This window comes from Tupaia chinensis, unplaced genomic scaffold, assembly GCF_000334495.1.
Source record: "Tupaia chinensis unplaced genomic scaffold, TupChi_1.0 Scaffold000333_1, whole genome shotgun sequence".
NCBI lineage: Eukaryota > Metazoa > Chordata > Mammalia > Scandentia > Tupaiidae > Tupaia > Tupaia belangeri.
The window spans coordinates 1,095,405-1,118,440 of record NW_006159827.1 but is presented as its reverse complement, the minus strand read 5'-3'; the positions used below and the strand labels follow the sequence as shown (position 1 = coordinate 1,118,440).

General features: G+C 45.3%; 1 protein-coding gene across 1 annotated transcript in view; it reads right to left on the bottom strand.

The window, feature by feature from the left end:
• Positions 1 to 7,228: 7,228 nt before the first annotated feature.
• SEC13 (SEC13 homolog, nuclear pore and COPII component) overlaps positions 7,229 to 23,036 on the bottom strand; it is a 32,246-nt gene continuing 16,438 nt past the window's right edge. The window contains exons 6-9 of the mRNA XM_006151991.1: positions 18,493 to 18,626; positions 17,957 to 18,085; positions 16,493 to 16,634; positions 7,229 to 7,647 (exon numbers count right to left, since the gene is read on the bottom strand). Coding sequence (XP_006152053.1) covers positions 7,534 to 7,647; positions 16,493 to 16,634; positions 17,957 to 18,085; positions 18,493 to 18,626 — 519 coding nt within the window. The 3' untranslated portion in view covers positions 7,229 to 7,533. The remainder of the gene's footprint in view (positions 7,648 to 16,492; positions 16,635 to 17,956; positions 18,086 to 18,492; positions 18,627 to 23,036) is intronic.

Genomic DNA, 23,036 nt, shown 5'->3' with positions numbered 1-23,036 from the left:
CGGGACGCGAACCACAGTTGACTACATGGGAGTCCAGCAACATACCCATTACGCTAACTGCTGGTCCTAGGATACAGATTTTTAATGCTTTATCCTGAGGCTCTGATTCAGTAGGTGTGCAGTGGGGTCCCAGAATCTCAGGTAATTATTTTTTGATTATAAGATAGTACTTGATTCTCAAACAGAGAGGAAAATGTGAGCACGTGGCGGACACAAGGTCACGTGAAAGCAGAACCGTGTGGCGCCCCTGGTACCCGTCAGTAGCTCCAGCACGTATTAGCATCTGCTGTGGTCTCCCCGCCAGACTGCCTTTTCAGCAAGTGTTTAAAGGAAGTCCTAGCGTCAGAATGGAACCCTTCCACACGTCAGTATGTAGGAGCGAAGTACAGTGGCTCCAAGGGTTCAGACAATCCACATTTGGTTCGTGGGTCTCATGTCTTGTTACGGCAGTTCCCCCCGCTGCTGCCTCCCGTTCTGTTTCATTGCTAGATGGCACCTGAGCTCTTCGGGGGTGGGGGAGCACCCCATTGGGACACCATCGGCTCTGTTATTCGCATTTGTTTCTTCAGCAATTATTTTATTACATGGGTATTAATTCAAGGTAACTACTTGATTTTTTTTTTTTTTTGGAGAGTTTTTGCTATAGGGTTTTTGCCAGAAAGACAGAGAGACAGAAAGTGAGAGGTCATCTCCCCAGGGGGATGGCCACGCCACAATCCCTTCCCCTCTATTCTCTCAGGATCTTGGGCGCGCATGCACATGCACCCGCCCTGAATTTAAGCCACCGGGTCCGGGACTCGAACCGTGGTCAGCTACATGGGAAACCAGCAACATAACACATTTCCCCCACCTGCTGTTCCCATGACTTCAGTTTTTAATACTTTTTTTTTTTTTTTTTTTTTTTTGCATTTCTTACCTTAGACCCAAAGTAATTTTTCTACGGAGCCTTCAGTAGGAACTGGCTTTAAGGGACCGCAGTCTAGGAGCCCAGTATTCATGTTAGTGCTGCCAGGTTGTCGGGGGAGTCATGATGTAGTTTTCTATGAAAAAATGAGCCATGACTTTCCTGACAACCCAACAGAAACAGATTTAAAATTTTGCTACAGGATGTGTGCGCTGGAGACAGGGAGCGAGGGGAAGTGAGAAAGCTTCCACCCGGGGGAGGCCGTGCTGCAGTCCCTTCTGTTCCGTTCCCCTCTTGGGAGTTCGGGCACGCACGCACACGTGTCTGGCAAGGTGGCAGTCCAAAGTAGGTTATTTTTTTTAGAAGGAAAAAAAGTTATAAAAACAAATTTCATACTGTTACTTCCAAAGAATCTGTAAGGTCACACATATAAGGAGTTCACTTCTTGAGCTTTGTACTTCTATTTATTAGTTTCTAATGACATTAACAGTCATTTTTCTCTCTCGTAATGTTACAGTGTCAACAACATAGCCGCTAAGGCAGAGTACCAGTTGCCACCGAGTAGAGCTGGGAAAGGCCATAGGAGTGTCCAGTCCACACCCTCTTACAGTCACCTCAGCATTTTCTGCAGTTCGGGCCAAGCTCGATAGAGAACTAAAACATTTGTTCTTATCGTTTATTTCTTCCGTGAGAAAGACAGCCAACAGGTATCACCCAAAGGGTCCTCATGCCATGAACCAGCCGCAGCCAGCCAGGATCGCGGATGTGCGTGTGTACACGTGCGTGCGCAGCCTGCTGTGTACCGGGAGACTGGGTGGTGTGTAAGCCTGGGACCTTCCCACGTGACTTCAGAATCAGAGCGCTGCGTTACCCCTGTACCGCGTGGCTAGTCTTCCCCCCATGTTTTAGGGACTTTATTAATATATTATTAAAATGTGCTATAGGACACTGCACTCACTAGAGCGGGAGGGAGGGAAAGTGAGAAAGCAAGCTGTCAGGTGTGAGACTTGAACCACGGTCGGCCATGTGGGAGTCCAGTGCCCCAACCACCGTGCCAGCTGCTGGCCCTCTATTTTATGTTATTTATTCCTCTTTATTGTCAGAGGGTACACGTGCTTGCTAGAGAGAGGACCCCATGGGGCATGGCCACGCTGCGGTCAGTGGCACACACCCGTGTTGTCCCAGCTGCTGGGACGGGGCCGTGTGCGCTTGGCTTGCGGGGTCTGGGTCCCGTGCAGGGGTCCCTCACGGTCCCATTCTGCTCCCCGTCTCCCCAGAGGTAACTCTTGGGTGTGATTTTCCTCTTTGACCCATGAGTTATCTTAGACAGGCGCTGCTTACATTTCCGCATACTCAGGCATTTGCCGAATCCGCTGGTACACCTGATTCCTAGTTTCCCGTTACTGCCAGGTCGTACGTTCTGCAGTTTTACTCTTACATTTATTGCGTTTTTGGTCTGTTTTTTTAAGATCCAGAAATTCGTCCAACTAGGTGAGGACTCCAGGTACACTCGAAAATGAATTTAAGCGTTGTTGGGTAGACTGTTCTATAAATTCACATTAGGTTCAGCTGAGTGAGAGGTTTATGTATTCCGTTACCTTACTGATTTGAGGTTCAGTTTTGTCTTATTTTTTAAAAGAATTATTTATTTTTAATTTGACCAGAGAGGGACAGAGCAAGAGAGAGGGAGGGAGAGGGCAAGTGAGAAAGTAAGCTACCAGGTCCGGGACTCAAACCCTGGTCAGCCATGTGGGAGTCCAGTGCCCTTAACCGTTATGCCAGTTGCCGGCCCCTCACTTTTGTCTCTTACTGAAATAGGAGTATTGAGATCTCCAAGTATAATTGTGAAATATTTTTCAGTTTCTTTAATTTCACATGCTTTGAAGCTTATTAGGTGCATATGCACTTAAGATTGTACTGTCTTGGCCGACTGACTCTTACTGCTATACCCCTCTTTTTCTCCGATTTTATATATATACACATTATATAGGTTTTTTGCATAATTTGCCAGAGGGTGGGTGTGTTCATCAGAAAACAGGAAGCAGCCCCAGTGGAGTGCGGTCACACGGCGATCCCGTTTCCTCCGTTTCTCTGCTGCTGGGATTCTAAGCGCGCATGCACACACACCCAGCTTGTCTTTATTTTTTTTAAGAGGTTTTTGCGTTAGGGCATGTGCACTTGCCGGAAAGAGGAAGAGAGACAGAGAGGGACAGTGAGAGATCACTCTTCAGGGGAATGGGCCATCGCCCCTTCTCCTCCCTGGTAACTGGGTACTCACGCACGTGTCCCAGGTGTGATTTTCGAGCCACTGGCTCCAAGACTTGAACTCTGGTTGGCCACGTGGGAGTCCAGCGACGCACCCACTATGCCACCTGCTGGCCCCATGCACCAGCTTGTTTTTCAGTTGTGTAGGCCACGCGGGATTGATCTTTTAGCCACTGGGCCACGGAGCAGCCTCCTGTGTATTTCTTGTTTTGAAGTTTGCTTTATCTGAATCAGTATGGAGACCAGCTTTCTTTTGGTTGTTTACATTTAAGAATTACTTTTATTCATTCATTTATTTTAATTTGACCAGAGAGAGGCACAGAGAAAATGAGAAAGCAAGCCACCAGGTCTGGGACTTGAACCGTTGTCCCCATTGTAGAAGTGTCCAGCACCTTAACCACCATGCCACCTGCTAGTTTCCATTAATGTTTATATCTTTCTTCATCATTTCATTATTTTAATCTGTGTTTAAAGTGAGTTTCAGCACAGATCTATGTAATAAGTTACATATTGAATGATACATATATCTGTATGTCCAATCTGACAATCTCTGCCCCCCCCCCCCTTTTGGAGAGATTTTTGCTATAGGGCACATGCGCTCACCAGACAGACATAAAGGGAGAAATCACCCCCCAGGGGGCATGGCCAGGGGGCATGGCCAAGCTGCAATACCTTCTCCATTCTTCTCTCGGGATCTTGGACATGCACGCACACGCGCCTGGCGTGAGTTTTAAGCCACCGGGTCCGGGGCGCGAACCGCGGTCGACTACATGGGAGTCCAGCGACATAGCCATTATGCTAACTGCTGGTCCCATTTTTTTCTTTTTATGCCCACTTTAGGAGTGTTTATTCTGTCTGCATTATTGGCCTCTTAATTACACTCTATTTTGTTCTTTTAGATGTTCTAGCAAATGCTAGAACATATTGTAGCATACCTTCAAAAACAATGCCCCTTCATAATACACTGTAAAAACTGTAAGACAGAATAATTTTCCCACTTCTGTTTTTTGTGATATCGTCATCACACATTTCTTTATGCCAGATACTGTGTGTGTGCATGTGTGGCAGAGAGGAGCGAACCCCCCGGTGGGACCTGGTCACGTTGCAGCTTTTTTTTCTTCAGTTCTATGTGGCATCAGAATTTGAGCATGCGCATGTATGCCTGGTGTGTTTCTCAAGCTGGGATTCAAATCCTGGTCAGTCAGGGTGGGATCCCGCTGCCTCTGTAGCACTTAACCATGCAGTGGGGAGAGCCCACACGTTTTATTTCTATGGAAGTTATACGTCCCATAATGAGCTGTAGACAAGTCAGGATTTTAGAAGTTGGTGAAAGTCTTACATTTACTAATGTATTTATTATTTCTGCTGCTCCTTGCTCCTAGTGTTGATCCCGGTTTTCATCTGGTACCATTTCTGTTCTGCCCAAAGGAAAGACACTTTCATTGACAACAGCTCTGTTGGTAACTCTTTCAGCTTTTATTTGAAAAAGTCTTTAATGGGTATTTTCAATAGGTATAGAATTCAAGGCTTTTTTCTTTCAGTAAAGATGTGAGTTTTCTTGTGGTTTGCATTTTTTAATTGCCAGAGGATGTATGTGCTCAGGAGAGAGAAAGCACCCATGAAGAGGCGTGGCCATGCAGCACCCTGCTCTCCAGCCTGTTGGGATTTGGGGGCTTGCTGTTTGTGCATGTACCTACTATGCTTTTCAGGCTGCTGGGGCCGGGATTCCAACCACAGCTGGCCATGTGGGATCCTGTTCCCTGAACCACTAGGTTATAGGCTGGCTCTGGTTTGCATTACCTGTGATGAGAATTTGGTTGCTGTGCTTGTTCGTCTGTATGTAATGTCTCTTCTCTGACTGCCTTGATAACGATTTTATTAGGTGTGTTTTACTGTTTCTTTTGCTGGCGGGTCTCTGATTATTTTGGCTCTATAAGACGATGTTCATATATATGTGTGTGTGTCTGTATTTTCCGTCCTCCCTGCTTCCTCCCACATATATTTATATATCTAGTCCTTTTTTTTCAATTTGTATAGTTTCTATTGCTGTGTCTTCACATTCTCTGACCTTTTTTCTACTAAACTGTCTAAATTTGCTCTTAATCCCATTCAGGGTATTTTTGGCATCATGTATTAAAATTTTCATTTGTCTCATTAAGTTCACTTTTCTTTACATTATTGACTATATAGTAAGTTATTTTTAAGGTGCTTATCAGCTAATCCTATCGTATCATTTTGGGGTAATTGTGAGTCATTTTTCTTCTGTTTTGCATATCTAATTTTAGACTGGATGCTAGACATAGTAAATTTTTTTTTTAGAGGTTTTTGCTATAGGGCGCATGCGCTCGCCAGAAAGAGAGAGAGAAAGCGAGAAATCACCCCCCAGGGGGGATGGCCATGACACAATCCCTTCTCCTCCATTCTCCTCTCGGGATCTTGGGCACGCATGCACATGTGCCCGGCGTGAGTTTAAGCCACCGGGTCTGGGACTTGAACTGTGGTCAACTACATGGGAGTCCAGCGACATAGCCATTACTCTAATTGCTGGTCCCAACATTGTAAATTTTGTTTTAGTCTTTTAAAGTGGTTAAAGTGGTGGACTTTGATCTGGCGCAGGGTAAAATTACTTATCGATGTTTGAGCCTTTTTCTTCCCCACAAGCAAAAATTGCCCCCCTGCCCCCACCCCCCATCTTAACACTGTGATCCACCTCCAGCATTTAGACAGCCCCAGAGCGCAGGTAAGTGTGTCCCCGGAGTACTCAGGGAGGTCTCCAAATTTGAACCTTCTCTTGTGGAACTGTCTCACAGAATCATGTTTTACTGCTCTGCCACCATCTGGCCCCCAGTGTGATCCTTTCAAGACTTGCTTTTAAGGTCTGAAGCCACCTTTACTCTAGAACTAACCTAGGAGGAATTATTAAGGTACAAGCTTAGAACGCTATCTGTACTCTGTATATTATGAAGTTGTCTCATTCTCGTTGTCAACATGAATTATTTTCACCCGTGTGAGCTTCAGAAATTGTTTTGGTTTATGGTTTTTGGCCATGTAGTTTCACCTTTCATACACGTAAGCTGGCACTTGGCCAGATTTTAGGAGGCTGGTCTGTGGACCTCAGGATCGTGTTTCTACAGCTCCCTCCTTTACCTGGCTGCCGTGGCCTTCCTGGACTTTGATTCTGTCTCTTCAGCTCTGCTGTACCACTAGACTCTGGGTTCTGTTTCTCTGCTCTTTGGCCTGGGAGCTGCCTCTGGTTAGTAATAGGGGACATGGTGGTGCTCGCCTAATATGTTTTCCTTTTCCCCCGAACACTGTTGTTCTGTGTCTAAAAGCAGTTTCATTCATTTTGCATGTTTGCTAGTTTACAGAGGGAGGGAGTCTTTGTTCATCTTCCATGTGCAGAAGTAGAGGTTTCCTCGCTCTTCTGGATTCACTTGTAAAGTCTGTTTTGCCAGCTGTCACACTGGCTTGCCGAGTTTTCTGTTCAGGATAGAGGAGTATCTGATAGCAACACCTGGGCTCTCTGGCCTTACAGTTTGGATGGATAATGGCCTGTCTCCCAAAGTTCCATGTTGTGGAATTTGTACTGGGAGGTGGTGAAACCTGGTGGGCAAGGATTGGACCATGGTGACTGTGCCGTGGAGGCACTGCCCTGATATATTAATGATGTCTTGAGAGCCTTGAGTTCTAGTTCTAGGGAGAAGGGGTTCCTGAGAGAGCTGCTTATGGTTTGCATGTGACTGCCATCCTCTGCTTGCTGGCCATGCTGTAGGCAGCCAACCACCGAAATTGTGAGTTTTGCAAACCTTACACGTCATCCAGTGATAATCAACAATAACGGACACCTGGTTTGTGGAACCATAAGAATTCCCCTTTCTCTTTGTTAGCTTAGAGATTGTGGCTATGAAGGCTTTGGCCCTACTCCGTGTTCCAGGGTCTGAGGGAAGTACTTTAATGAAAATATTGCCTAAGCGGTTTCTTTTGTTCTCAGTTGCTTTGTTTTGGTTAAAGGATTGAAAAGCATTATAGCCAATTAGGTTGGGATAATGCAACAAAGAATTATAAGCAATATGATTTTAATTACTTTGGAAACAATCCCCATCCCAATAATGCCTGAACCCAAAGTTATGTAAAAATGGTCAAAACCGACAGATCTGAAGAGAAGTTTCCTAACACGACTGTCCCCAGCTGCACAGTAAATTATAAACCATATCAAACCGTGTTAAGGCAGATGATCAATTGGGGGTTGCATCTGTAGCTAGTCCTGGGAAAAGATCTTGCTGGGATTGGGAGCTCTCTCCTGGGTGTTTGGTCAGCTAGCCCAGGAAGGCACAGTCCTGGAGGGGGGCACCCCACCTGTCTTGTCACTGCTCGTTCTGCTGACCTTCTGTGACTGAGGTGGACACAGAACCCTGGCCCTTGTGGACATCACTGATGCACACCCACTGTCCGTCGACTGCCTCCTTCCACAGGGTCACCTGCAAGTCAGTGCACAGACCATCACAACTCTGCACACCCTGAATGAGAACCACATCACCATCAAGAACGACTGCTCAGAGGCTGGTGGATAAACAGAGCACTTACCTGGCTCACCACACCCCAGAAATTCCATCAAGATGAAAAGGAATTAAAGAAAAACTCAAAGAACAGGAATAATGGCAGCAGTGAATGAACACAAATACCATTTTAACTAAACTGATAGTCCTCAAACTTTGATGCTGTTACCTATGATAGAGAACAGACCACTAAAAGCATGTTATTTCTACACTGAAATACAACTGAGTACTGAAAAGGTGTACTCCTAGGAAGTGAACATTCAACTGCATTTTATTGAAAAACGAACTCTGACTCACTGTCCTGCCCCATGCCGGTCTCATTGGAGTGTGCAAAGAAGGGACTTGCCGGCCAGTGTGCCCTTAACTGCCCTTACTCCATGTCCAACCAGCCAGAGCGAGGGAGGAGGCGGTCTGCAGCTTGGCCTATGCACTGTGCATTTACCTCACTTTCCCAGCTCAGCCCACAGCTATACTGGGAGCTAGAGAGTAGGTGGTTGGATCCTTTCCCCAAAGACACTGTAGCTCTGGAGGAATTCACAACCACTCCCTCCTCTAGTGGAGAAAAAGGAGAAGCTCTCTATAGTTATGAACCCCAAATATCCACCATGGATTTCAGCACTCCTATCCAAAGAACAGAGAAACACAACACAGGGAAGTGCGTGAGTATACTGCTGCAAAAACCTATCCAAAAAATTAGGAAGAAGTGAGCCCTTCACCAGCCATGCCTAAGAATTAAAGCAGAGCCCGCAGAAGTACAAGAAAACCAGGTAAGCATCTCTCCCTCAGAGGAACACAATAACTCACTGAAATGTCAGAAAATTCATAATATTCGTATGGTTCTGGCCTTCCTCTCTTTGTGCAGATAGCAGGCCCGCAAGCATGGTGAGCGCCCCTAAAACTCGCCAGGCCTTCTGTAAGAAGTGTGGCAAGCACCAACCTCATAAAGTGACACAGTACAAAAAGGGCAAGGATTCTGTTTGCTCAGGGAAAGCGGCGTTATGACAGGAAGCAGAGCGGCTATGGTGGACAGACTAAGCCTATTTTCCGGAAAAAGGCAAAAATTACAAAGAAGATTGTGTTGAGCCCAACTGCAGATCTAAGAGAACGCTGGCTATTAGAGATGTAAGCATTTTGAACTGGGAGGAGATAAGAAGAGAAAGGGTCAAGTGATCCAGTTCTAAGCCTCATCTTTTCTATTAGGAAGATGACAAAATGCTGAGGGGAATGTTCACCTCATTTGATTACAGTTGGTCTGTTTGTAAGAGAATAAAGTAATCAATAAATAATAAAATTCCCCTTTTGGGGAAATTTGATTCATGGTTACAAAAAGAATTCATAGTATAACAAAACTCAGGGAGCTACAAGAGAAAACAGATAACCAATTCTAGGGGATGAGAAAGTCATTCCGTGACTTGGAGGTATTCCATGGAGACAGACACCCTAGAAAAGAATTAGACCATCTGGACATGAACCCGAGAAAGGAAAACCAAAACCTCCCCTCTGAAAGTATTAACAGCAGATTAGGCCATACAAGTTTTGAAGACAAAACTTCTGATTTAGCCCAAACCAATAAAAGGAATGGAAAAGTAACCATTAAAAATGAGGCGAACATATGAGAAATTCTAGATGCCAATAAGTGGCCAGATATCTGCATAATAGGTATGCTAGAAAGTAAAGAGACGAATAAAGGCATAGAAACTCTTAGGAAACAGTATCTGAAAATTTCCCACATCTCGAGAAACATCCAGATCCAAGAAATATAGACTGGCAGATAAGAGTCAACATAAGGCAGCTGTCTCCTTGGCACCTCATAGCCAAAGACATTCTAAAAATGGCAAGAGAGAAATGCTAAGATACTTAGACCTCTGAGCAGAAACAATGCAGGTAAGGAAATAATGGAAACACATGATTATCCTTATCCTTCAGATGAGAAGGAATTGTAAAATCATTCCCGCATAAATAAAAACTGAAGTAATTCACCAACACTAGAACAGCTCTTTAGGAAATACAGGAAAATACGCCAGGAAAATGAAAGGGAGACAAACCAGTAACACAGAGGTGATAGGGATGAACCTAAACATATCTATAACCGCACTGGATGTCAGTGGATTAGATTCCTCAATTAAAAGACATAGGCTGGCTAAATGTATCAAACCCACTAACACAAACCAGGACTCCTCTACCTGTTAATAAGAAATACACCTCAAGATGTAACAATCATAAACTGATGCCCCAGTATGCTGCATAGATAAATATGTAAATGAAAGACAGCTAAAGGGAGAGAATGACTGCGACACCTCACTGTCACGACTGGACAGGTCACCTACATGAAAAATAGAACATTTCACCCAACAACTACAAAATACTTTTTTCTTATCAAAGGCACAAAAGAAACATTTAAAAATAAGCCTTTATAAACTTAAAAATGCTGGATATAGTTTCTGTACCTTTCCTGACCACAATGGAATTAAACTTGAAATCAACAGAAAGCTTTAAAAAAATACACAAAAAAGGGACCAGCAGTTGGCATAATGGCTATGTCGCTGGATTCCCATGTAGTCGACCGTGGTTCGCGTCCCAGACCCAGTGGCTTAAACTCACACTGGGCACGTGTGCGTGCGTGCCCAAGATCCCGAGAGGAGAATGGAGAAGGGATTGCGGCGTGGCCATCCCCCCTGGAGGTGATTTCTCACTTTTTGTCTCTCTGTCTCTGTCTTTCTGGCGAGGGCATGCGCCCTATAGCAAAAAGCTCGCTTAAAAAAAAAAAAAAAAAAAAAGAACGAAAGAAAAAAGAAGGTAGCAAATAAGCTGACAGTGCATCTCAACAAACTGAAAAGCAACAAAATAACCCTAGAAATACCAGAAGAAAAGAAAATAAAGATTTAAGCTGAAATAAGTAAAATAGAGACTAAAAGAATGAAACAAATATCTATAAAACAAAAAGCTCAGTTTTTGAAAGGATAAACAAAATTGACAAGCCAGAAAAAAAAAATCAGATAAATGAGATCAGGAATGAAGCTAGTCATATTAAACAGACGTTACAGAAATATAAATAATTATGCAGTCATTTGAAAACCTGGAAAAGATGGACACATTTCTGGACATATACAAGCTACCTAGACTGAACCTGGGAGAAATAGCCTGAACACATCAGTAACAAGTGACGAGAAGTCCAGGTCCTGATGGCTTTCTCTTTTTTTGGGGGAGAAGTTTTTGCAATAGGGCATGTGTGCTCACCAGAAAGACAGAGACAGAGAGACAGAAAGCGAGAAATCACCCCCCGGGGGGATGGCCATGCCGCAGTCCCTTCTCCATTCTCCTCCTGGGATCTTGGGCATGCACGGCCTGGCGTGAGTTGAAGCCACTGGGTCCAGGACTCGAATGTGGTTGACTACATGGGAGTCCAGCAACATAGCCATTATGCTAACTGCTGGTCCGGCTTTTCTTCAGAATTTTACAAAACTTTAAAAGAAGTTAACACCAATTTTCCTCAAGCTATTTCTCAAGATGCAAAAGGAAGAAACCATTCCAAACTCAGTCTATAAAGTCTCTAGCATTATCACCTTGATAACAAAACCAGACGAGGTCATAACTACAGTCCAATATCCCTGATGAATGTAGATGCAAATCCTCGAGATACTAGCACATTGACTCCAATAACACATTTAAAAAGATTATAAGCATGACCAGGCTTTATTCCAGGAATGTAAAGACGGTTCAACATATGCAAAACAGTAATTGTAAGAGGCCACATTTACAGAAAGAAAGAGTAAGAACTATATGAGTATCAATTGATATAGAAAAAGTATTTAATAAAACACAACATCCCTTTATGATTAAGACTCGGCAAACGAGGTCTAGAAGGGACATTTAACACAATAAAAGCCATATATGACAGACTTACTGCTAGCATCATACTGAACGGGCAAAAGCTGAAAGCTTTCCCACTAAAAAGCAAAATAAGACAAGGCTGCCCACTTTCTCCACTCCTTTTCAACATAGTGCTGAAGTCCTAGCTGAAGAAAACCCAAAAGAATCCACCAAAAACTGTTAGAAATGATAGCTGGTGGCACATACACACTATGGAATACTACTCAGCCTAAAAAACCAGACCATGGCATTTGACAGAAAGGATAAATATGGAAGATATAAGCAAAGCAAGCCAGACCATGAAAGAGAAGGAGCGTATGTCCCTACTTAATACAGACCGAATGTCTGCACTCTGGCAGAAACGGAAAGATTAGAAGGTACAGAAGTATGGAGAGCAACTGTGGATGGCAGGCAGTGTTGGAGGGTGAGAAGTGGGGGGAGGGTGAGAGGAGAAAATTGGTGAAAAAGAGAAGACATTTAAGGGATATAAAAACAGATAATTATCTGATGATAACTGGATGGTAATATCTTTGGACTGATATGTAGTGTATTCATGTTGGGAAAATTCCTTTTGTATGCTATAATGATACACACTGAATGTAAAAAAGTAATAGCTAAAAAGTGTGGCACATATACACTATGGAATACTATGTAGTCCTAAAAAAACAAAAACAAGACCCGGGCATTTTATAGAAAGTGGAAAAATATGAAAGACTTGTTTCTGAGTGAAGCAAGCCAGACCATGAAAGAGAAGTCCTGTATGTCCTCAGTTAATACATACAAAATGTCTGCACTCTATGGCAGAAATGGAAAGTCTGGAAGGTAGAAAGGCATGGAAAACAACTGTAGATACTACAGACTGTGTGCAAGGGGGCTGGGCAGTGGGGAGTGGGAGGGAGGGAATCCGGAGTGGAAAAAAGGCAAAGCATTTATCAGACACAAAAGTGGGAAATGATCTGTTGATGATGATGTGCATGGTAATGTCTTTGACTGGACTAATATGCAGTGTATTCATGCTGGGAAGATTAATGTAGTATGCTGTTAGACATACGGAGATTACATTAATAAAAGAAAAAGGTGATAAGTGAAGTCAGTAATGAATATTTAAAAAAACACTATAGTGTTTGGATACACCAACAATAAACAGACTGAGCCAGGATTGAAGAAAGCTGTATCATTTACACTTGCCACACATACAAATACCTAGGGATAAACCTATCCAAAGAGGTGAAGGATCTCTATAAGACACCTATGAAAAACTGGAAAAAAGAAATTGAGTATGATACCCTCCCCCCCGAAAGAAGGGAAACATACTGTGCTCTTGGATAGGGAGAATCACTATAATCAAAATGTCAGTTCTACCCAACTAAATTTACAAATTCATTGCAATTCTGATCAAATTATCCTTCTCCAAAGAAACAAAACAATCGTTTATCTGGAATTGTAAAAGGCCACATATCACCAAGATAATACAATGCAAAAAGAATAAAGCAGGAGGCATCTCGCTACCCAACCTCCAGATGTATTATAAAGCTGTGATAAAATGGCATGATATTGGCACAGAGACAGATACATAAACCAAGGGAACAGAATAGAGAATCCAGAAGTATGCTCCAGAACATAGGACCAACTGATCTTGAAAATCTGGCTATCTGCAAAGAAATGAGACTGGACTCCTGTCTCTCAATATTAACAAAGATCAACTCAAAATGGATCAAGGATGTAAATGTAAAGCCTCAAACTACAAACCTCCTGGGAGACACAGGGAAACTCGTGAAGACACTCAAGAGTAGGTAAAGACTACTTAAATAAGACCCTTAAAGAGCAGGCAGTAATAGCAAGAATAGACAGGTGGGCGTACATCAAACTAAAAAGCTTCTGCACAGCAAAGGAAGCAAATAGTGAAGAGACAACTCACATAAGGGAGAAATATTTGCAAGCTACGCTTCAGATAAGGAACCGATAAGCAGACTAGGAAACTTGAGTAGCTCATCCACACACATACACAAAAGAATAGTCCAATTAAAAAGTAAGCAAAGAACAGACAACTCTCTAAGGAAGACATACGAATGGCCAAAATGCATATGAAAAACATGTTTGCCATCTTGGGGCCAGCAGATGGCATAGTGATTATGTCACTAGACCCCCATGTGGCCAACTGCAGCTTGAGTCTCAGATCCAGTGGCTTGAGAATCATGCCGACTGTGCATATGTGCCCAAGATCCTGGGAGTAGGGACTACAGTGTGGCTATCCCTCCTGGGGAGGTGAATTCTCACTTTCCTTCTCACTGTCTCTTTCTCTCTCTGGTGCATAAATATACCGTAAGGCAAAAACCTCTAAAAATAAATAAAGAGCAAGTGTTGGAAAGGTTGTGAAGAGAACCCCTACCCAACTCCCCCATACACTGTCGGTGTTCCTTCTCACTGTCTCTTTCTCTCTCTGGTGCATAAATATACCGTAAGGCAAAAACCTCTAAAAATAGCACGTAAACTGGTACAGACACTGGAAAACATGGCAGGTCCTTAATAACCTACAAATAGAATTACGTATGACCCAGTAAACTACTTGGTTGCCCAAAGGACAGGAAAGCACTCAATCAGAAAAGCACTTGCACCTCCACGCTTACTGCGGCATTATTTGCAATCCTGAAGACCTGGAATCATCCTAGCTACCCAAGAATTGATGACTGGGCTGAAAAAAAGTGGCACATATACACTATAGAATACTGTTCAGCCATAAAGAACAGTAAGACCCTGTCCTTTGATTCAAGTGGTTGAATGAGGGACTTAGTGCTAAGCAAAGCCAGACTTTAAAAGACAACCTATATTCCTGCTCAATATATACTAAATTTCTACTCTCTATGGCAAAAATCAAAAGCTCTAAGATATGACAGCAGGGAAGATAAACGTAGATGCCAATGTCAGTAAAGAAGGGGAGTGGATGTAGAGGGTGAGTAGGAAAGGGGAAAGGGGTGGGCAGCAGGTGGCATTGTGGCTAAAGGCACTGGACACCCACGTGGCCAATCACAGTTAGAGTCCTGGATCTTATGGCTCTCTTTCTCGCTTCCCCTCTCTCTCCCTTTCTCTGACTGGTTCTGATCATACTGGTAATAATAATAAAGTTAAATAAAATAATTAAAAAACACACACACACAAAAAAAACCCCAGGGAACGAAGGGCAAAGGGAACACTTACCAGACCCAAGAATGAAAGTACTCTATAGAAAATGATGTATATGGTAATATCCTTGACTTGGTGTTATAAATAAATAAATGAAAAAAAAAAAAAAGATGACTTTAAGAACTCCTGCTTTAGGGACACACTAGTCACTAACACACACGGCAGAATGCTTGGGCTGAAAATATACTAAGACAGCAGTGGAACTGAGCTCTTTGTAGGAGATAGGCTTATATGGAAGAGGAAGAGCCCACAGACATAGCGAGAGCAGACCCCAAAACATCAATTTCAGGCACTTGCTAAGTGCCTTGGAAAAAACCAGTGCAGGCCTGTTTCAGCAAGTCTGGGCTCCTTGGCCTGTCAAACCTGGGTCTTAGTCCTGCCTGTCACATTCACCAGGGGTAAAGGAGGATGGATTAGTTGTCCCGAGGGCCAGTCCAGCACCAAAACTCTAGCTTTGAGATAGGTCCTGCTAGATCTTTCTGGGACCACAGAGGACAAATAGGACACTAGATCAGAAAAAAAGCTTTCTGCACAGGATCTTCAAAGAGGTTATCTGTACACTCATATTCACAACATCATTATTCACATCAACCAAAAGGCAGAAACAACCCAAGCATACACTGATGGATGAATGGGTAAACAAATGCGATCTACCCATACGACAGAATATCATTCAGCTCTAAAAAGTAAGGGAATTCTGACACATGCTATCACATGGATGAACCTTGACGACATGCTGCTGAATGACATAAACCAGTCACAGGAGGCCAGAGACTGTATGAATCCACTTACAAGGGGGCGCCTAGAGTAGTCAAATTCACAGGAACTACAATGGTGGTTGTCATGGGGTGGAGATGAGGAGTTGTTATTTAAGGGGTACAGAGTTTCAGTTTTGAAGAACGAAAAGTTCTGAAGATCAGTTGTACAGCAATGTGAATATACTTAAACACTACTGAACTATACACTTAAGAATGGTGAATGACCATGGCAAATTTTATGTGTATTCTACCACGGAAATAAAAGATACCTGCAGAAAGAAGGAACAAGCCACTGCCGCCTGCCTGGATAAACTCTAAGGCAGACGGTCCCTGACTTTTGGGTGGGTCCCAGATGGTGTGGCTATGAGTCCTTCCAAGCGCACTTGCTTCTCAGGTGTGACGTGGCCAGGGATCCTCTTAGTCTCCCTGCTCTCTACCCTGCCCTGTGTCTGTCTTTATTTTACTCGTTGCCCAGTGGCCACTTAGGCTCCATGTCTTACAGCAGTGAGAAGTAAGTATCCGGCAGGTGTATAATAACTACTCACAGACTGTCCTGATTAAAAAAAATACATGCTTAAGTGTTTTGGACAAAACCTTCCAATCTTCTCTTTTATAGCTGCTTTTTCTTCTTGACTTACTTTTTTTAGCAGAGCTGAGTGACTATCACCATGAGGATGCGGTGACCAAGTGGTCAAGGTGATAATGACATGTCAGTGGCTCAGATCTGACTGGGTACACTGCCTGTCAGTTTCTTTCCCCATCTATAAATCACGGAGGGGGATGGCTACTAAATGCTTAGGGAGTTACGAAACTCAGTAATGTAATTCAGATCCACACCCAAATACAGTCCCCAATAAGGCTCCTTCCAAGCCTGTGATCAGATGGTACCGTCCACCGTTTTCTAGTAGCCTAAGGAGAGAACAGGACCCTGACCACTGTGCCACTAAGACAGGATGTACCTTATTGTCTCCACCTGAAACGGCCAGGATGTTGGCTGTAATGGACCAGCTGACGTGCCACACGACATCATTGAACTTGTGCAGCAGCCTGGGAGACCACGTATTGCCTGAGGCATCATCACAGGTCCAAATGAACACAGACAGGCCAGAGTCAGCAGGCCCGGAACCCGGCGTCTGTGATGCCCTCTCAGCCTGGGGCTATGCTGGGCCTTTCTCCACGAATAGAGGACCCAGGGACCTCTTGGGGGCCTGCGCCCTGATGACCAGTCACTAGCCTAGCACCCTTGCTTTCTCACTTTAACCCAAGAACACTCACACTGTTCAAGAACATCCCAGGTTCCTTCTCATCTTGGTTTCATACAGATCGGCTCATTGCTAACTCTGATCATCCTAAAGTCTGCCAAGTCACTTTCCTCCGGCTGTGTCACTTTTCTCAGCCAAATAAGTCAATCTGTTTTTTTGGTTTTAGGAGAAGGACTTTTGCTATAAGGTGTGTGTGCTCCAGAGAGACAGACAGAAAGTGAGAAATCACCCCCAGGGGGGTGGTTGCAATGGCCACATTGCAATCCCTTCTCTTGGGATTTTGGGCACGCACACACGAGCCCAGTGTGAGTTTTAAGCCACTGGGTCTGGGATTCAAACTGCAGTCAACTATGTGAGAGCGGCAACGTGACCATAATGCCATCTGCTGGTCCTTTTTTTTTTTTTGGTGGAGAGATTTTTGCTATAGGGCATGTAAACTCGCCAGAGAGACAGAGGCAGAAAGTGAGAAATCACCCTCTAGGGGAGATGGCCATGCTGTAATCCCTTCTCCTCCTTGGGATCTTGGGCACATATGCACATGATCCTGGTGTGGGTCTGGGACTCGAATCACAGTTGGCCATGAGGGGAGTTCAGAGATGTAACCACTACACCATCTCCTGGCCCCTAACTATATCCGTTTAAGAACTAAGCTCAGAGAATAAGAAGGAAGAACAAGTTTAAAAGAAAAATCACAAAAATCCTTCTCAAACTGAGCATCGCAAACAGGTTCAAACCATGTAAAAGGCCTGGCTTACCTCCTGCCTAGAGTGCTGTCTCACACAGTTGAAGGCTTGTCCTTGGTCTTACTTTTAGGATCCCTCTGGCAAAGGTGACCAGGTAATTGAGTCCTACAGTCTTAGAATTTCCCATTGCCCCAGTCTTGGCTCGGGCATGTTCTCAGAATTGTACACGGCACCTCTGTTCCCTACCGCACAAGGGTCGGGGAGAAAACGCCTGGAATTTGGCCTCACTCCTGGTGCTGGTTCACTGTAATCATGTGACCCTGGAGGGGGCAAGCCACTGCGGCTTCTGACCGAGAACTCGCTGATGTGCTCCCTCCCGTCTGCACCGGTCCAAAGGTGCCCGGTGCCTGCCTTTACCTTCCAGAGGGCTGAGGGGACACGTGCAAGGTGAAACACGGGATGCCGGCATGGGTGTGAACCAACCTGGGAGCAGCTGGCAATGGTGCTGGTGGGCAGGCCAATGGAGGGGGCCCAGGCCACGTCGCGAACCCAGTCACTGTGCGCTTCCAGCTTCTGCTCCTCCTTCCACTGGCCGTCCTCATCCTCCCTAAGGGGAGACCAGAGAGAGTCCAGGTGCCTGCCCCACACCTCCATTTCTCTGCGACCCCATAGGCTCTCCCAAAGCCCAAGAAGCAACCCCATCTTTCCTGTCATTCACTGAGCCTGCAGGATTTTCTTTGATTCACTCCACCTTGAAAGAAACTCTCCAGGGAATGCCGTTCCTCCACAGCCAAAAGTCAACTCCAACATTTGGAAATTAGCTGGGAGTGGTAAAAGTGCTAGGAAAAAGGTTTTCTGTTTTGTTTTGTTTTTAGAGGAACATCCCCTGCTAGTCTGAGGGGTATTTTCCTGGCAGGAGGGGAGAGGTGACCTTGTTCCTTCTCAACTGTGGCAGACCCATGGTAGGTAGGAGTGGCAGGGTCCCCTTGGAGAGCAGTCCGCACACCCACTTACTTCCACAGCTTGATGAGATTGTCACAGCCACCTGACGCAAACTTCTTGATGTAATTGGGTTTCTGCCCTGACGGCTGGTCTATGAGGCTTCCAGGTACAACAGCTGGGGCCCAGCTGACGGCGTTGCAGCCAATCTGTAGAGAGGGGACACGTGGGGACTCTGCCCTTGGCCCTGTGTGGAACAGTTCCTGCAGACCCAGGGTGCTGATCCTTCTCATTCTCAGGACTGGGTGATGCAGACAGTGACATGATCAACAGCTACTCACAGTTCTCCCCCCAGGACTCCTAAATTTGTGCATCTTTCTCCAGTATGCATTTAAAGTAGGAATTAGGAACTCTAGAAAATTTAAGAAACAGTATTTTTCAAACTCATGAAAGGGTAACACACTGGGACATCTTAATTTTTTAAAAGTTGCTACAGGCCATGTACACTTGCCAGAAACAAAGAGAGAGGGACAGTGAGAAAGTACCCTTGGGACTACTTTACATGCTGCAGTCCCTTCTCCTTTAGGGATTTGGGGCACACATAAACATGCACCTGACATGTTTTTCAAGTTGATATAACCGGGACTCACACTGCACATTCAGCCAGAGGGATCCGGCCACCCTAAGAATCACACTGTCAGGGCAGTAGGTGGCATGGGGGTTAAGGTGCTCCCATATGGCCGACTGTGGTTCGGATCCCAGACCTGGTGAACTGAAAATCACACTGGGTACACATGTGCATACCTCATATCCCAAAAGGAGAATGAAGGAAAATGGGAGAGAAGGGATTACAGTGTGGCCATCCCCACTATGGAGTGATTTCTCACTTTCCCTCTCACTGTCTCTCTCTCTCTCTCTCTGGGGAGGGAATACACCCTTTGGCAAAAACAAAACAAAAAGCATCATACCTCTGGATGCCCTGGGATTTTTTTGGGGTGGAGAGATTTTTACTGTAGGGTGTGTGTGCTCACTAGAGAGACAGAAAGTGGGAAATCACCTGCCGGGGAAAAGGGCCTCACTGCAAATCACTTTTCTCCATTCTCCTCTTGGGATTGTGGGCACACACACACACACACACACACGCCTGGTATGAGTTTCAAGTTGTCCATGTGGGAGTCTAATACCTTAACCACTACGCCACCTGCTGGCCTCTGGACTTTTTTTTTGGAGAGTTTTTTGCTAAAGGGTGCGTACGCTCGCCAGAGAGAGAGAGAGAGACAGAGAGACAGAAAATGAGAAATCACCCCCAGGGGAAATGGCCACACTGCATTCCCTTCTCCTCCATTCTCCTCTCGGATCTTGGGCACACATGCACACACACCTGGTGTGAGTTTTAAGCCACCGGATCCGGGACTCGAACTGCAGTTGACTACATAGGAGTCCAGTGACATAGCCATTACTCTAACTGCTGGTCCCTAGACTTTTAAAAAATTTTTATTATAAAGTAAACGGGTTCAGAAAAATCACAAATGAACATATGGCTTAACAAATTACTCTAAAGCACTCTTGTAACCACCACCAGGTCAAGAAGCAAAATATCTCATCCTAATCACTGCCCTTCCCTTATAACCATTACCCTTTAAAAAAATTACCAGAGGGTGCCTGCGCTTGCCTATGGAGACAGAGAGGGAGGAAATACCTCCCAGTGGGGCATGGTCCCTCCTCTATTTCTCATCCCATCAGGATTTCGGACACCTGTCTGTTTTTAAGCTGCCGGGCTGAATTTGAACTATGGTCAGTCATTGGGAACTGGCTCCTCTAACCACTAGGCACGGGTCTAGCCCTAACCTGACTTCTGTCGTGTCTTTTTTGGCAGTTCTGTCAACAAATGTGCATCCCTACACACTGGTTTAGACTTGCCCACTAAATGCTGTTTTGACTTATTTTTTTTTTTTTTGAGAGGTTTATGCTACATGTGCTTGCCAGAAAGACAGAGAGACAGGAAACAAGAAATCACCCCCCAGGGGGGATGGCCATGCCACAATCCCTTCTCCTCCATTCTCCTCTTGGGATCTTGGGCATGCACGCACATGCGCCCGGCGCGAGTTTAAGCCACCGGGTCAGGGACTCAAACCGTGGTCGACTACATGGGAGTCCAGCAACATAGCCATTACACCACCTGCTAGTCCCATAAATAAGTAATTCTTAAAAAAAAAAAGAAAACATCTATGAACGATTATAGCGGCATCACTCATAATGGCTGAAAACACCCATCAGATAATGGATGGATGAATAAAACGTGTATATTCACAGTGGTCAGCCACAGAAAGGAAGTGCTGAGATATGCTATGACATGGATGGACCTTGAAAACATGCTAACAGGGACCAGTCACAGATGACCACACCCCATCTGATTCCTTGTAGCCGCCATGTCCAGAATAGGCAGATCCAGATGTAAAGTGGTTACTGAGGGCTAGGGCTGCAGTGGGGTAGAGTGAGATGCTAATAGGGTTTCTTTTTTTTTTTTTTTTTTTGAAGAGGTTTTCACTATAGGGCGCGTGCGCTCGCCAGACCGAGAGAGACAGAGACAGAAAGTGAGAAATCACCCCCCAGGGGGGATATGGTCATGCCACAATCCCTTCTCCTCCATTATCCTCTTGGGATCTTGGGCACACACGCACATGCGCCCAGTGTGAGTTTTAAGCCACCGGGTCCAGGACGCGAACCGCGGTCGACTACGTGGGAGTCCAGCGACATAGCCATTATGCTAACTGCTGGTTCCCTAATAGGGTTTCTTTTTGAGGTAAGGAAAACGTTCTGGAAGATAGTGGGGATAGCTGTTAAAAAAAAAAAACAAAAAAAAAACAAAAAAAAAAACTACAGAATCATATACTTTTAAAAGGGTGAATCTTATGGCATTAAATTGTATCTGAACTTGTGAAAAAGTGGAAAAAGAAAAAAGGGATGAAACCCTCTTCAGTGTCTGCCACTGCACTCCCGCTGGCTGCCCTTTCTAGTCAACACCTGCTGGCCAGCAGGCACCCCCGCTTCTGCTAGAAGGCTCTGGCCACGTACCTCTTCCTCCTGCTCAGATACGGGTACTGTGCAGGTCTTGTGGCTGTTGAAGGTCATTCCCCTCTGCCTGCACTCTGGAGTTTCCGGAAACACCCAGTGACCCAGTGCTGTCCTGAATGTTGTTCACAAGGCTTTGGTTTTGCTACCTAGCTGCTCTGCTGGTTTCTACAGAGATCTGGAGAGACTGAAAACACCATCTTCCTACCAGCCTGCCTGCTTATTTATTAATTATTTTTAATTTGCTATAGGGTATGTATGCTCATGGGGGGGGGGAGGGAGGGAAGGAAGGAGAAAGGGAGGAGGAGGGAGGGGACGTGAGAAAGTAACCTCTGGGACCAGCAGTTAGCATAATGGCTATGTCGCTGGACTCCCACGTAGTCGACCGTGGTTCGAGTCCCAGACCTGGTGGCTTAAACTCACACCGGGCGCGTGTGCGTGCGTGCCCAAGATCCTGAGAGGAGAATGGAGGAGAAGGGATTGCGACATGGCCATTCCCCCTGGGGGGTGATTTCTCGCTTTCTGTCTCTCTGTCTCTGTCTGTCTGGTAAGCACATGCGCCCTGTAGCAAAAACCTCTCCAAAAAAATAAAAGAAAGTAACCTCAATAGGGATAGTCACCACAATCCTTTCTCTTGGGATTCTGGGCACGCATGTGCATTTGGCATTTCTTTTTTAAGCCACTGGGTCCAGGACTCAAATGACAGTCGGTCATGTGGGATCTATACCACCTGGCTGACCCTCAGCTTATTCATTTTAGCAAATTACAGGCAGGACCACAAGATCTCAAGTAAATCCCTGAGACAGAGTCCTGGGGCTTTACGGCCAGATAGGCCATGGGATCCTCTGGAACTCCTGATTTTGAGAATTGCAAAAGCACAGGGCCCAGCTTTGGGGTTGCTGGCATTAAGTTTCTGCCTGGGTGGATTTCAGAGGCCTCTGGGGCCAGCCATCAAATCTGAACTGCTATGCAGAGAGAAGTGGATTCCAGGGTTCTCACCCTGGCATGGTGCTTTCTCCTAGACCTAGACCTCTGAGCCTCACTTGCATCACAAAATGGGTCCAGGACTGCTTACCCTGAAAATCTATACATGTGTTAGCTTCTTCCTTCATTCACAAATCTTTGCAAGAATTACATGACACACAAGCAACTCTGAGTTTTTCTCCACTGTCTACAATGTTTTGTTGATTGTCTCACCTTTTAAGGTTCAATGACCAGGAGTACTGGGAACAAAATCCCTGTGATGCTTTTTACACCGCCACTCAATTCTAGGTGTCCTCAGGTCTGCTCCAGGGCATGTCAGACGAGGTGCCCACAGCTAAGGTGGCAGGGTGCTGACACACCTGCCCAGTGCCCCAGCCCTGCCCGACTGGGGAGCTTACAGTCAGTGCCCACCCTGACCCACGTGAGTGAGGCTGGTACAGCCTGGTCTGAGGCTCACAGCTGCTCTCCGTCTGATCAGCAGCCCTTACTCCAAGCCCACTGTCCAGCAGGGACCCCCCCCCCCCCACAGGGAGCAGGCACACACGTGCAAGGGGGGAGAAGCC